The following is a 15091-nucleotide window of genomic DNA, read 5'->3' on the forward strand; positions in this document are numbered from 1 at the left end:
ACATTTTAAGAGTGGAATTGAAGGTGGCCATGACAGTCTTGTACCCCTCTGCCTCCAACCCCGCCCTCTCCTCAGACAGCCTTGGGCACTTGTGCACAATCTCTGTAGGACCAGCTCCCACCTTATCTGTCCTTGGCAGCCTTTTTCTTATCTCTCCCCTGCAGGGAAGAGGCCAACTCATTTTAGTCTTTTGGGGTAAAATTCATCCTTGGCGCCTTGTGCTGGAATTATAGGTGTTTGACCACCACACCGGCTGAGACAACAGCTGACCCACTGTGTGTTCCCTTCTCATTATGTGAGTCCGTAAAGTAGCATCCAAAAACTACTAAGGGAGTTTAGCAAATGTCTCTAACCTGCCTGTATGCAAATCCCTTTTGTTTTTGTTTTTGTTTCAGTTCTTATAAATAAGACCCGGAACTGGAAGTTCCCGGTTGGTCTTTGTTAACCGCCTGAGATGATTCACCCTTTTTCTGACTGTTCTCTCTGTCCACTAAAAGCGGCATTTAGGTTTTGCTGTATGTATGGAGTGAGTGCCCTTCCTGCGGAGCCTGTTCTGGCTCACGGGGGCAGAGGGTGTCTGGCTTGGTCCGGTTGTTGCCTCCTCCTCTCTGAGTTTTGGTTTCAGTTGCTCACTGGGATGCTTCCTTTTCTCCCTCCTCCATGCCATCTGCCCCTTCTCCCCCCCCCCCCGCCCCCCCAGGACAATGGAGAATTCTTGTAGACTCTGTTTGACTTGGCCCTGATCCTTGGGAGCAGCGTGTGGTCCAAGGTGCCCTGGTGAAGATACCGGGAGCCACCCTTTCCCACAGGGAAGTCGCAACCTGCGGTATTTCGTCTTCCTGGGTTATGCTAACACCTTGTTCAATATTGGTGTCTCAAGCTTGAAAATGAGTGACGAGATTTGGTATATTTATTCTCTCCAGCCCCGCCCCCAGGTACACACAACCATCCGCTCTGGGTAGTTAGCTCCCTAGGAATAAAATGAGTAAATCTTAGTTCCAATCTCTCTATAACCTTTCCTATAGATTAGGACTGGAGAGAATGATGCTTTCTGTAGGTCACCCAAGAGCCATTCTGTGAATACCAGCATATGTTCAAAACCCTTGCCTGCCATCGCCTCCGCTGGTCTTGTAGAACCCCCGATGGCAGATGAACAGTTTCTTCTCTCTTTGCACGTGGTTAAACTGCTCTTCTGTTGTAGCTTGCTCTCTGAGAATCAATCTTGGCAGGGTTGTTTTTAAGTACGTCCTGGCTGAAGAGTTTGCTCAGGTTGAGAGCCCCGCTGTTCAGAGCCCAGCACCTCCCCACATCAGGCTGCTCACAACTGCCTGGAACTCCAGCCTCGGGATCTGACACTCGGGTCTCCGTGAAGACCTGCAGACTTAGGAGAATAAACAATATCTGTGTACGCAACACTTAATCCCCACTTAATCAAGTCAATGTGAGTCCTGTAGTGCTGTTTCACAGAGAGGCTAAGGAACTTAGCCTCAGCAAGCAGAGCCTGTCCTGCCCGCCCCCCTACCCCCCATGGTATCTTGGTTCCAAAGAAGTGTCATCTGGTATGTTTATGTCTGAGGCTGGCCTTGAACCACTGATCCTCCCGTATTGTATTACAGGTTTGTTTGCACCACCGCACCTGGCTTATATTACAATTATCAGTGACCTTCCTCCCCCTACCTCCTTTTCCTTTTTGGTATTTTAAGAAAAGGTCTTACTATGTAGACCAGGCTGGTCTAAGAGCTTAGGGTTATCCTCCTGCTTCCAAGAGCTAGCATTACATAGTCCTATGATATACTACCAAGCCCAGTTTCTCAGTGATTGTGAGCTAAGAGGACAAATAACGTTTAACTCAGGTTTTGTTTTGTTTTTTTTCCCCTTTTCTTTCTTTCTCTCTGTTGTTTTTGTTTGTTTGGGTTTTTTGTTTGTTGACTTGCTTGTATGTGTCTTTTGAGACAGTGTCTCATGTTCACCAGGCTGGCTTCAGACTCACTCTGTAGCCACAGATGACCCTGAACTTCTGATCTTCCTACCTCTCTACCTCCCAAGCCCTGAGATTGCAGCTTCTGCCTCCACCCCTGGTGATGTGGTAACGGGATCCAACTCTTGGCTCTGCGTGTTCTCCGTGAGCACTGTCAGCCGAGCAGCATCTGCAGCCCTGTGTGTGCGATTCCTCATTAACGCCTCATTTGCTGCCTCGTGATGATGAGCTGATGTTGTTGATCTTTCTTTTTGAATTTGTTGAGACAGGGTCTCTTTGCGTAACCTTGGCTGTCCCCAGAGCTCACTAAGTAGACCAGGCTGGCCTCTAACTCATAGATACCTGCCTGTCTGTCAAGTGCTGGGAATAAAGGCTCCCTGCAAAACTTTTTTTGATTACAATGTTTACGTGATTAATGGGTAAAGACAGGTGAGTGTTTTCACCTGTTCTATGAGAACTCACTGTTCTCCCTATTTTCTTAATTGATACTTGGGACCACTTAAAACCACAAGCTGCATAGCCTTAACATTTTAATTTGTTAGTTGGGCCCTGTTGTCTCTTTCCTTTAATACCAACACACTTGAGAGGCAGAGGCAGCCGATCTCTTTGAGTTCTTTAAGGCCAGCCTAGTCTATATAGTGAATTCCAGGAGGGGCCACCTAGTAAGACCCAGAAGTTTCAGATGTAGTGGTGCATACTTCTAACACCAGCTCCCAGAGGCCAAGATGGTAAGATTGGGGGTTCGAGGCCAGCCTGGAATATACAGCAAAACCTTTCTCAGAAAATAATGATTTACAGTGTCATGCCAGCTATCCTTAACATGCTTACGGCTTATATGATCTTGCCATTCTCAAGTAGCCGACACAAAGTACCTGAAGTGAATTCTGTGCCCCTCCTGGTCAGTTTGTTGATAGTATGAAGTGTGTTTCTACCTCTTAATTGTCTCAAGAGAAGAATCCTAGATGGCAAGTCGAATGAAGGTAACTTGCAGTTTTTGTGTGTTTGGAGACAGTCCTGTAACAAGCCATGACTGACCTGGAACTGGCTATGTAAACCAGGCTGGCCTTGAACTCACAGAGCTCCTCCTGCCTCTGCTTCTGCTGCCCTGGGATTAAGGGCGTGTACCATCGCACTTTAACTTTGAGGTTTTGAGTCCCACATCTGTCAGCATTTCATCCAAAGTGTTTAGTAAGGCAAGACCTTTTCTCTACTTAGCTCAGTCCCTGGGGACATGCAGGTTTCAAGTTTGATATTTATGTTTCCCACCCCCCACTTCTCCCTCCGCCCCAAAAAAACCCACAACACCCTTAGGACAAAGGTGAGACACTGTACATCATTAGAGTTTTCCCTTTGGTTGTGAACAAAGAGGACTCAAACTAGAGCTCTCTGTTTTACATCTACAAGAGTCCTTTAATTAATTATAGGTGTGTGGGTGGCATTGCAGGGTGGTGTGTGCACAGGCGCATGCACTCAAACGAATCTTCCTATTTATTTGTTTTCTTTTTTGTTTTGCTTTGTTTTTTGTTTTTTCGAGACAGAGTTTCTCAGTGTAGCCCTGGCTGTCCTGGAACTCGCTCCCTAGACCAGGCTGGCCTTGAACTCAGAAATCCACCTGCCTCTGCCTCCCAAGTGCTGGGATTAAAGGTGTGCGCCACCACTGCCCAGCTATTTATTTACTTTAGAGGAGATGTAATATTTGTCTTTCTGAGCCAGAGGCGTGTCTTCCTCTTCTGAGTCTCTTTCTTCACATTCATTTGTTCATTGAGACAAGCTTCCCCATGTAGCATTGGCCCATCTGGAACTGACTAGACATGGCTAGCCTCTGAGGGTTCTGCCTGCCTCAGCCTCCCAAATGCTAGGATTAAAGACGGGCCATCACCAGGCACGGCTGCCTGCATGAAGGCGAAGGCCTTACTTTTTGAGATAGGTTCTCTTACTGAATCTGAAGCCTGCCATTTTGGCAAGGCAAGCAAGCTGACAGGTAAACTGGGATCTGCTTGTCCGTTCTGGGGATTTGAGCAGCCTGCCCAGTTCTTCCATCTCCCCAGTCAAGTGCTTGGATCATTAACATATTAAAAATGGTTTGAGCTTCAAGAAATGGTAATTGGTGGAGATGACAGGGAACTATGAGGCCCATCAGAAACTAAACGTAAGCAACCGCATCTGCATGTTAATTTGTCTTAAGTGGTTACAGGTGGTGCTGGCCTCTTGGCTGGCTGGAGCCTGGGCAGCCCAGAGTGCCCAATAGTTAAATGAGATCGCAGATGTAGGAGGGCTTCCTGCTCCTGCCCTCTCCCCTCCCTACCTCCTCCTTCCAGCCCTCAGGCTCAGCCTTCGGGAAGCCTGCAGTGTTCCTCCCTCCTCGCCATGGGGGTCGGGGTGGGGGAGAAGGGCGGCACCCTCAGGCGGCAGCTCCCTACAGTACTTCCCCTATCTTTCTTAATGCTTGCTGCTCTGCCTAAGGGTGAGTCCCTCCCAGCGCTCTCTCTTCTGTTCTAGCAGTTCCCAGACCCAGCTTGTGCAAAAGAGGGAGCTAAGAGGCACACCGCAGGCACCATGGTCCGCCTGTTGGCCTCCGAAGTACAGCAGCTACTCCACAACAAGTTTGTGGTCGTCCTTGGGGACTCTGTGCATAGGGCGGTGTACAAGGACCTGGTGCTCCTGCTGCAGAAGGATTGCCTGCTCACTAACAAGCAGCTCAGGACCAAGGGGGAGCTGAGCTTTGAGAAGGACCAGCTGAAGATGGGAGGCGAGCTGGATACCCTGCACAACCGCACGGACTACCGCGAGGTGCGCGAGTTCTGCTCTGACCACCATCTGGTGCGCTTCTACTTCCTCACGCGGGTCTACTCTGAGTACATGGAGAGCGTCCTAGAGGAGCTCCAATCCGGCAATCACGCCCCAGATGTGATCATTATGAACTCTTGCCTCTGGGACGTCTCCAGGTATGGGCGGAATTCCTTGAGTAGCTACAAGCAGAACCTGGAAAACTTGTTTGGGCGCATGGACCAGGTGCTGCCCAAGTCGTGCCTGCTAGTGTGGAACACTGCTATGCCTTTGGGTGACAAGATCAAGGCGGCCTTCCTCCCACAGAAGTGTAAGGGCCAGTACCCCCGGATCTCGGTAGCCACCCTGAAAAGGAAAGTGACCCAAGCCAATCTCTATAGCCATGCGGAAGCAACAAAGCACTATTTCGATGTGCTGGACTTAAATTTCCACTTCCGGCAAGCCAGAAAGCACCTGCAGGGAGATGGCGTGCACTGGAATGAGCATGCGCACCGCAAGCTCTCCTACCTGCTGCTGGCCCACATGGCCGATGCATGGGGTGTGGAGTTGCCCCAGAGAGACTCATGGGAGCCTGATTTTGAGGCGTGGGAAAGTTCAGGCCAGGTAGAGGAAAGGCAGCCCCAAGACAACCTAGGACCTCAGGTGTTTGCCCCTTCTCCACATTGTCCTTTTAGACCACCTCCCCTTCTCCCATCCCCTGGCTTGCCCATAAGGCCCCCACCCCTACTAGGATGTCCCCTGCCCCAGCCCCAGCAGATGCCCCCATTCCCACTCTATCCTCAAGTTTCCTATTTTTCCTCAGACCCTGTTTTCCAGTCAGATGAATTCTATATCCATTCCGATAGCCCCCCACCTACCCACACTGGATATGCCTTTGAGGGCGACTTTAGCTTTTATCCCCAGCCACCTGTGCCCAACTTCCGCCCACCCTGTCATCAGCGTCAGGCCCCGGTAGTACATAGGGGCTTCCCAAGGCATTTTGCTCGTGGCCCCTATAGTAATCCTTGGAGAGACAGACCCAGGCGACCGCCAAAACATTCTCCAGCCGGCCTAGAGTCAAGGCCCCAGTAGTGTTCTGACTAAGCCTTACCTCTGGATGGGGCCGTGTGACGTCTGTCTTTTTTTTTTTTTTTTTTTTGTCTCATTGTTGGTCTAATACAGTGACCTTGCTAACCCAACCCCAGCTAGTCCTGTCTTGGACTTCTCTTTGTTTATTGCTGTTAGAAACTGAGGCAGGGAAGAGCAGACTGGCCCCCCTCCTGCTGCCTGAGGCCATCTCTTCCCCCTAAGTGACCAAGCAAGCATTCTTACTACCTCCCCCTTGCTATTCTTGTTGCCTTTTTGTAAAAATAAAATTGAAATACAGAAATTGTTTCCAAAAGTGGTTCTGCCTGTTGTGTGTGTGTGGTGTGTATGGACGCGTGCACATGTGTGCCTGTTTGTGTTTGTGTTTAATGGTGGCGGGCTCTCCTTGTTAGCTCAGCAAGGACTGTATGTATTAAATGGGTGGTTCTGAGAGCCGCTTAGACTACTCAGAACAGTTGACGGTGTAAAGGGTTCTATTTTCACAAAGAACCATTCCATTTTAGAACCGGAAAAAGCTAAAGGTGTAAAAGTTAAAACGTTTGCAAAACAAGAGTCCAAACAAATGACTCTTGAGTCTTTCCTACTCAGTACTTGTTACCATTACATTAAGGTGTGTCTGTCTGTCTGTCTGTCTGAGACACAGACAGAGGGTGGATATCCCAGGCATGTAAGACAGTCTCATGAACATGCCTTTGAACTCCGCCTCCTGCTTCCTGTATGCTGGGATTACACATAGGCACTGCTGTGTCTGGTTTATAGGATATGGAGAATCAGACTCCAGGGCTTCATGCACGCTAAGCACGCATTCCACCAAATAAGCTATGATGGACAACAGGCCACGTATGTTCCAGGAAGGCTCACCTGCTGCTTGGCGATCCCTTCACTAGTCCTGGTTTCTGGATGTGAGGAAATTGGAGAGAGGTCAGCCACACTCAACGGTCCTGTGAGTTACCATTGTAGAATAAAGCTGCAAACTGAAAGGGCGTCCCTCCCAGTCCTAAATAAGCCCTTTCGGGGTCAGCTTTGAGAAATCGCCACATCTCGTATTCTACATGTAAGACTAAGTGTTTAAGTGCTCCTTCTCAGATAAAATACTCAACTAAGATGTGAGTAAAATCTTAGTGATGGGAATTTTTTACTGAGGGATTGGACTGGTTTGTAGGTCCCTGGTCCCACCATCTCTAAGTATAATAATGTTATTCCTCAAGAGTGGGATTCATGATAACACCAGAAATCAAGACCAGATGGGTTCAGAGTTATACTGTAGCACTCTGGCCCCAGAGAACATATTCCTGGAGAAGGGTCTTTACCTCAGAGGTCCCAGTATCTGAGGTCCTAGGAGTGGCGAGCACTCCCGTGATGAATGGTTTTCCATGAATATGGTGATACAATATTCAAAGGTGTGGATGTGGCTCTACCCCAAGTTTACAGAGCCTGTGAACATCAGTGTAGCGCATCTGATGGAGCATCATTGAGGCAGCACGGTGATGCCCTTTGAAGACCCTAGAAATGTGGGAAAATCGGAATTTGTCAGAATGCCTCAGATTCCGGATGGGGGACAATGACTGGCAGTGGGTTGGCACCATCAGCCCTCAGAATGTCCAGTTACCTTAATTCTGGGGTTCTTTCCCAAACAGCATGTAACTCCCGGCCTGAGTCATGCTAAGCTTTTGTATTCTCAGGGGTAAGCCAATAAACTGGCATTCCGGTGTCTCTCTGCTGAGCTAGATTGGTAAGTATCCATCCCTATTCCTGTCATTGTGCCGGGAACCAGGTTCCTGGATACAGTGCTGAGAGCCAGATGGTGAATCGGGCATGACTTTCCTGGGTTATGGATTAAACGGTCATGGCCGGTCACTGGCAGTTGTTTCTCAGTGGGTAGGGGTTTTCCTACACAGCCGTGCTCTCTTACAGCTTGGGGAGCCACAAATCTAAAATCCATGTGTGACAGCTATTCTTAGTTGTCAACTCGACCATGTCTGAGATTAACCAAAACCTGGGTAGACAGCCATGGTTGGACTAGCTGGACCACAGGCTGTAAGCCATTCTAATAAATCCACTTTTCGTATTTACGTATATGTGTGTGTAAATATACACATACAAACATGAAAATATAAACATGAAAATAAATGTAATATACATGTATATGTGCATTTTTTTCCATTCTTTTGGTTCTGTTCCTCTAGAGAACCCTAATACAGATTTTGGTACCAGAAGTCGTTGTAGAGCATAAGGATGAATTTTTTTTTTTTTTTTGGTTTTTCGAGATAGGGTTTCTTTGTGTAGCCCAGGCTGTCCTGGAACTCACTCTGTAGACCAGGCTGGCCTCGAACTCAGAAATCCGCCTGTCTCTGCCTCCCGAGTGCTGGGATTAAAGGCATGTGCCACCACGCCTGGCAAGGATGAATATTTTAAGTGTATTAAGAGTAAGCTTTCCAGTTTGCTAACACCTGCAGTTACCAAAGCCTCTCCAGTTTACTGAAGCCCACTGGAAACTCTAGGCTGCTAGTGGAAGACTACTGGGTAGCTAGGATGAGGGTCTTAAGCCCACGCCCACAGTGGCACACCTACTCTCCAACAAGGCCACACCTCCAAATAGTTCCACTCCCTGGGCGGAGCATATACAAACCATGACAGTGTCCCAGGCATTAGGTGCCTGTATCAGGGTCACAGAATGTCCCAAGATGCACCCCAATGGAACATGGTATTGAGGAGTGCGAACGAGCATGTAGTGAGACCGAGCAGTCATCAGCAACAATGCCCTCCTTAAACACGGGACAGTTTTAGGAGCAGGACTCCAGTCCTAAGCCAGGGCCCATCTTAAATAAACCAAGAGCACCCCAGAGCTTTTGTGGAAGACCCATATGGTTTGATTGCCCCACCTGGGCTCTGGACTAGGTCCCCTCATGTTCTCATCAGCCTCTGCCTTGGCTGGTACAGGACTTGTGAATTTGGTATGTCTCTTTATATGTCTTGGTATATACCTTCTTACCCCTGCAGGCTGTTCTAGCAGGGGCTGGCAAAACCTTGGTCATGTTTGGACAGTGTAGGATACAGTAAGAATTTTTACCTTGGAGTCATGGTATATTAGTGAGGATATTACTCCCAAGTCTAAATATAGTGGGCTAGTCTGAGCAAGTGGTTTGTTTGTTTGTTTATTGTTTAAATTTTAGATTTATTTTACTAGTATGAGTCCTTTGCCTGCCTGTATATATAAGTATACCCCCATGTGTGCTTAGTGCCTGCAGAAGTCAGAGATCACTGGACTCCCTGGAAGAAAGGTTATTAATAGCTGTGAACCAACCTGTGGCTGCTGGAAATGAAATCTAGGTTCTCTGCAAGAGCAACAAGGGCTCTTAGCCACGGAGCCATCTTTCCAGCCCCTTGCCGAGTAAATTTTGGTTGTGTATTCTACCTCAGCGATGACGTTCCACCACCAGAGTGACCGTCCCGGTCAGTGATCTGCACCACCTTTGATGCCAGTGTTCTCAAGGTTATTTGGTGTGTTACAAGGCTTTCCCAAGATCCCAAGCTTCAACTCCATGTGTTGAGAGTGGAACCCTAGAATTTTGATAGGTAGGAAGCTCACAGAAGAGGACTGTGCTCAAAATCACCGCTCTTAATGTTTCTCCTCCTAAAATATAAAATTTATATATAAAAAAAAGTACAAAACACCTAGGTCTGGGTTATCATGGCTTGTTTCCCAATTTGTGTGGTGTAATACAGGCTTAGCCATTGTTAACAGATAACATCATTTCTTTATCATATTTAATATATAAATGTATATGTAAATATGAGTGCTTTCCTACATAAGCACACATTTAATACTGTGTCTAATAGCATCAATGCTGACAGCATCTGAAATTCAACCCTCTCCCCTTGTAATGGTTTGTATATGCTTAGCCTAGGGAGTGGTATGATTAGAAGGTGTGGCCTTGTTGGAGTAGGTGTGTCACTATGGGTGTGGGCTTTAAGACCCTTTTCCTAGCTGCCTGGAAGCCAGGACCCTGCTAGCAACCTTCAGATGAAGATGTAGAACTCTCAGCTACTCCTGCACCAGGCCTGCCTGGACACTGCCATGTTTCCACCTTGATGATAATGGACTGAACTTCTGAACCCGTAAGCCAGCCCCAGTTAAATGTTGTCCTTACAAGAGATGCCTTGGTCATGGTACCTGTTCACAGCAGTAAAACATTAAGACACCGCTCAAAAAGAATGGTTTCTGCCACTTTTCAAAGTGGGGGCCTTCAGAAAAGGATCCCATGATGAGTGGCTGTCATGGCTGTTGAAATCTTGTACTTCTAGAAGAAAGCCCAAGACAATATCTTCTGTCAATGCCACGATGCACTGAGATCATGTGTCCTACAGGAAGCCCCACCCTTAGTCTGTCTAGTGGTTTCTTCCTTGTGTCATCTTACTTTCATGCCAGCCTGTGTTTTCTATCAAGCAAAAGGCCAAGGTAGAGTCAAGCAACACATTTTGGTAGACTGGTTCAAGGACGTTCTCTCAGCAGTAGGTGGTAATACCAATCATCACATACGCCAGGCTATCTGGAAGTCTCTCTTACAGTTGTGATTCTGAACCTACAAGCAGTGAGGGTCCTGTGAGGTGATGCTCTGATCCCTGTGAATATCCCAGTTCCTGTAAGTTTTTGAGCAATGGTTTTAGCCACTGGTGATCGTGTGTCAAACAATAATTTCATTGTGTGCAGAAAAATGGTGATTTATATCTTCCCTTCCATTAACCAGAGCTATCTGGTAGCCTTGCATTGCCTAGCAGGTTGACTACCATGATGTATGACAGTGAGTGAGGCCAGACACCTCATTCCGGTTAGCTTGACCTCTACCAACAAGAGCCAGGCACTGAACATGAACATCTTGACCGTGATTGTATGAAATGAAGTTCTCAATAGAATCTAGGGCTTTGAAACAACCCAGGAAGGAGTCCCAGTATTAACACAGACGTGGTTGAAGTAAGCGCAACACCGGATTGGCGACAAAGAAATTGGCCCCACAGAAAGGAGAGTACTGATAGAGGGCAAGTACTCTTGGTCTGAGGATCAGAAGGAGCCAATAGATGGCCATTAGATAAGACTATAAAAATCATCCCTTACTATGGATGCTGATGGGGGAGGGGGAGCCTGGAGGCATCCTTTGCATGTGACATCATCTACATTGTGGGACTTCATCTTTCCTCACCAGCCAGCAATTATCTACATAGTTAACTGAAGGTATTTATTGGCATGTCTGTGTGAGTTAACACATGATATCCTAGTGGGCCAGTCTTCTACAAGTTTATTGGCCAATGCATATTTGTTAACTCAATTTTTAAAAAAAAAGATTATTTTGTATCCAGAAAGACATTTAATTCTCATGGCTACAGATATGAAGATATACAGATAAGGAAAGTCTAGACAAGAAACCTACATTATACAAGAGTGTTTAAGGGAGGAGGGAGAGAGAGTCTACCTTCCTAAGGCATTTCTTCATTTTTTCCTTTGATTTCCTTTGGGTTGGGTTGGGTTTGGGTTTTTGAGACAAAGGCTCATGTGGTAAGCCTCAAGCTCTGCCTCTAGCTGAGGAGGACTCTGACTGCTCTTCCTGTCTCTGCCTCCACCAAAAGGCAGCCACCACACCCAGCTGCTAAGCGATTCCTTAACACTGGGGTCTGGAACCTTCTCACAGGAATCAACAAGGAGACTAAACCTGCATGGTAGATGACTACGCAGCACACTAAACCCTCATAGTCTACCAAAGGGTTAAATTTATTCAAAGCCACATTAAAATATCAACTAAAAGTCTGTAATCACATAATGTCTTTTACTTTGTATATAATAATAACACCTTTCTCCAAATGTTGGATGAAGTAAGTACTACGTGAATACAGTGTGGGGGATGAATACAGTCTAATATAGTTAGAGATGGGAGATGGCTCAGTAGGGAAAGCATTTGACTTGTAAGCATGATGGCTTGAATTCCATCCCCTGCTCCCTTGTGTTGAAATGGGAGAACTGACAAATTGTCATCTTAACCTCACATGTGTTTTGTGGCACACACACCTACACACACACACAAAAACCATAGTAATAAAAGATATTTTTAAAAATATTGTTGGATTCAAGGCTTCCATTTATAACATAGGAGAATGATGGAACTAACCTTCTAGGGGTGTTATGAGCTTTGAGTCAAGACTCTAAGCTCTGTGGCTTGCAGGTTGTGGGTTGCGGGCACCACTGTTCAGTGGTACAGTGCTTGTTAGTATGCACAAGGCCCCAGTTATATGCCAGCAACCAAAAACAGCCCTCAGAGCTTCAGTTGCTGTACAGTTAACACTGTAAATATCTGCAGAGCTGAGCGTAGGGCTACCTGCCTGCTGTCTTAGCACTTGGGAAGAAGAATCAGGTATAGAGTGAGTTTGAGATGCACTTGGGCTACATGCTGAGTTCCAGGGTGGCCTGGATTACAAGCAAGATTTTCTCTGTCTTTGTGATGGCTTGTATATGCTCGGCCCAGGGAGTGGCACTATTAGAAGGTGTGGCCCTTTTGGAGTAGGTGTGTCACTGTGGGTATGGGCTTTAAGACCCTCATCCTAGCTGACTGGAAGACAGTCTTCCACTAGCAACCTTCAGATGGAGATGCAGAACTCTTAGCTCCACCTGCACCATGTCTATCTGGATGTTGCCGTGTTCATGCCTCAATGATTATGGACTGAGCCTCTGAACCTGTATGTAAGCTGGCCCCAATTAAACATTGTCCTTATAAGAGTTGCCTTGGTCATGGTGTCTGTTCACAGCGGAAAACCCTAAGCAGTCATAATAGAAACAACAAACAAAATCATAGCATTCAAGAGATGGAAGAAAGAGAATCAGGAACTCAGAGACCAGCTTTGATAGCCCAGCCTGCATTCTTATAGAACCCAGGACCACCAGCCCAGGGGTAGCCCCACCCACAGTGGTCTGCGTCCTTACACAAGATTCACTGATTAAGAAAATGCCCAGCTGGGCGTGGTGGCACACGCCTTTAATACTAGCACTTGGGAGGCAGAGGCAGGCGGATTTCTGAGTTCGAGGCCAGCCTGGTCTACAGAGTGAGTTCCAGGACAGCCAGAGCTATACAGAGAAACCCTGTCTCGGAAAAGAAAAGAAAAGAGAAGAGAAGAGAAGAGAAGAGAAGAGAAGAGAAGAGAAGAGAAGAGAAGAGAAGAGAAGAGAAGAGAAGAGAAGAGAAGAGAAAAGAGAAAAGAAAAGGGGAGGGGAGGGGAGGGGGAAGGAAGGAAGGAAGGAAGGAAGGAAGGAAGGAAGGAAGGAAGGAAAAGAAAGGAAGGAAGGAAAGAAGGAAGGAAAGAAAGAACCAGAAAGAAAGAAAGAGAAAGAACCCTAGAAGCTTCCCTATAGCCGGCTCTTATGGAAGCATTTTCTCAAATGGGGTTCCCTCCCCTCAGATGACTCTAGCTTGTGTCAGATTGACATAAAATTACCCAGCACAAACACCTAAACTTTAAAGTGACAATACCAGGGCTCAGCCATTAAGAATAAGTACTGCTCTTGCAGAAGACTCAAGTTTGTTTCCCAGCACCTACATCAGGAGCCTGACACTGCCTTTAACTCCAGTTCCAGCGATCGTGTGTCCTCTTCTGGATTCCCCAGAGACCTGTACTCGTGGGACCATACTCAAAGACATACGATTTTACAACTAACAAAAGGACTCTTTTAAGATCCTACAGCCCAGGGTTATTCCCTGTATGGTATAATAGCTGGAAAGCACTCCGTATAATGTCTGAGCATACAGTAACTAGTTCATTCAGCTAAAATAAAATCAGTTTGAAAGGTACCCCTGGATTGTCTTTTCTAGATCCCAGAGAGAAAAGGGCAACCAAAAGTGTCCTGGATTGGGAAGCTCTTTAAAAGCCCAAAACCTAGGATACCCAAGATATAAGATACAATTTCCTAAACACATGAAACTCAAGAAAAATGAAGACTGAAGTGTGGACACTATGCCCCTCCTTAGAAGTGGGAACAAAACACCCATGGAAGGAGTTACAGAGACAAAGTTTGGAGCTGAGATGAAAGGATGGACCATGTAGAGACTGCCTTATCCAGGGATCCACCCCATAATCAGCATCCAAACGCTGACACCATTGCATACACTAGCAAGATTTTATCGAAAGGACCCAGATGTAGCTGTCTCTTGTGAGACTATGCCGGGGCCTAGCAAACACAGAAGTGGATGCCCACAGTTAGCTAATGGATGGATCACAGGGCTCCCAATGGAGGAGCTAGAGAAAGTACCCAAGGAGCTAAAGGGATCTGCAACCCTATAGGTGGATCAACATTATGAACTAACCAGTACCCCGGAGCTCTTGACTCTAGCTGCATATGTATCAAAAGATGGCTTAGTCGGCCATCACTGGAAAGAGGCCCGTTGGACACACAAACTTTATATGCCCCAGAACAGGGGAACGCCAGGGCCAAAAAGGGGGAGTGGGCGGGTAGGGGAGTGGGGGTGGGTGGGTATGGGGGACTTTTGGTATAGCATTGGAAATGTAAATGAGCTAAATACCTAATAAAAAATGGAAAAAAAAAAAAGGCTGTTTATTGAATGGGCCAGAGTTGGCACAGGAAACACCAAAACCAAGGTCTCAGCACAAAGGAGGTTTAATTGCCCCCACCCCCACCCCTGGGGCGGGGGCAGGAATAAGGGACAAAGGCAGGAGACTGGACAAGGGAGAAGGGAAAAGGAACAAGATGGTTGGAGAGAGGAAACTTGCCCTGGAGGAACAAAGAACTGCCTCTGGATAGAGAGGAGGCAGCCCTGGCCCATAGGCAAATGCAGTTTATAAAGGGGAAAGGGGAAACCCTGTTGGGATGAGTTAGTTCATTCTCATTGGACAGGTTATTGGCCAAATAAGGGGAAAGCTAGCCTTGGTGGCTAGCTTTAGGAATGGGATCTGCGGCTTAGCAAAGGAAAGAGAAGGGGGGAGGAGAAGGCCTGCCAGAGCTATGCTTGCGGTGCTCAGGCCTGCTAGAGCCCCTTCGATTATTTTACGGTCAGGCGTTTGCTTTAGAAAAATCAAGGCTAGAGGACAGCCAGGGCAGTCGCCTTAGCAAGCTGGATCAATGGCTGCTTTCTAACCCCACAGCCCTAGAAAGCGCAGAGCTACGAAAGCTGCTTAGCCTGAAGACAAAACATTCCCTTGCTTTTTGAAAATGATGGCCTTGAATCGAAAGACATAAGCAGGCGT

At 47.0% G+C, this 15091-nt stretch overlaps 1 protein-coding gene across 12 annotated transcripts in view; it reads left to right on the forward strand.

The window, feature by feature from the left end:
* Pced1b (PC-esterase domain containing 1B) overlaps positions 1-6146 on the forward strand; it is a 138721-nt gene extending 132575 nt beyond the window's left edge. For 5 of the 12 annotated variants that reach the window (XM_006520963.4, XM_006520965.4, XM_030248563.1 and 2 more), the window contains one exon: positions 4478-6146. In XM_006520963.4, coding sequence (XP_006521026.1) covers positions 4535-5836 — 1302 coding nt within the window. In that variant the 5' untranslated portion in view covers positions 4478-4534 and the 3' untranslated portion in view covers positions 5837-6146. Of the gene's footprint in view, positions 1-1956 lie in introns of all 12 variants that reach the window. The other 7 variants (XM_006520964.4, NM_172293.4, XM_030248562.1 and 4 more) reach the window with 2 other exon arrangements.
* Positions 6147-15091: the final 8945 nt, after the last annotated feature.

This window comes from Mus musculus, chromosome 15 (assembly GCF_000001635.26).
Source record: "Mus musculus strain C57BL/6J chromosome 15, GRCm38.p6 C57BL/6J".
NCBI classification, from domain to species: Eukaryota; Metazoa; Chordata; class Mammalia; order Rodentia; family Muridae; genus Mus; species Mus musculus.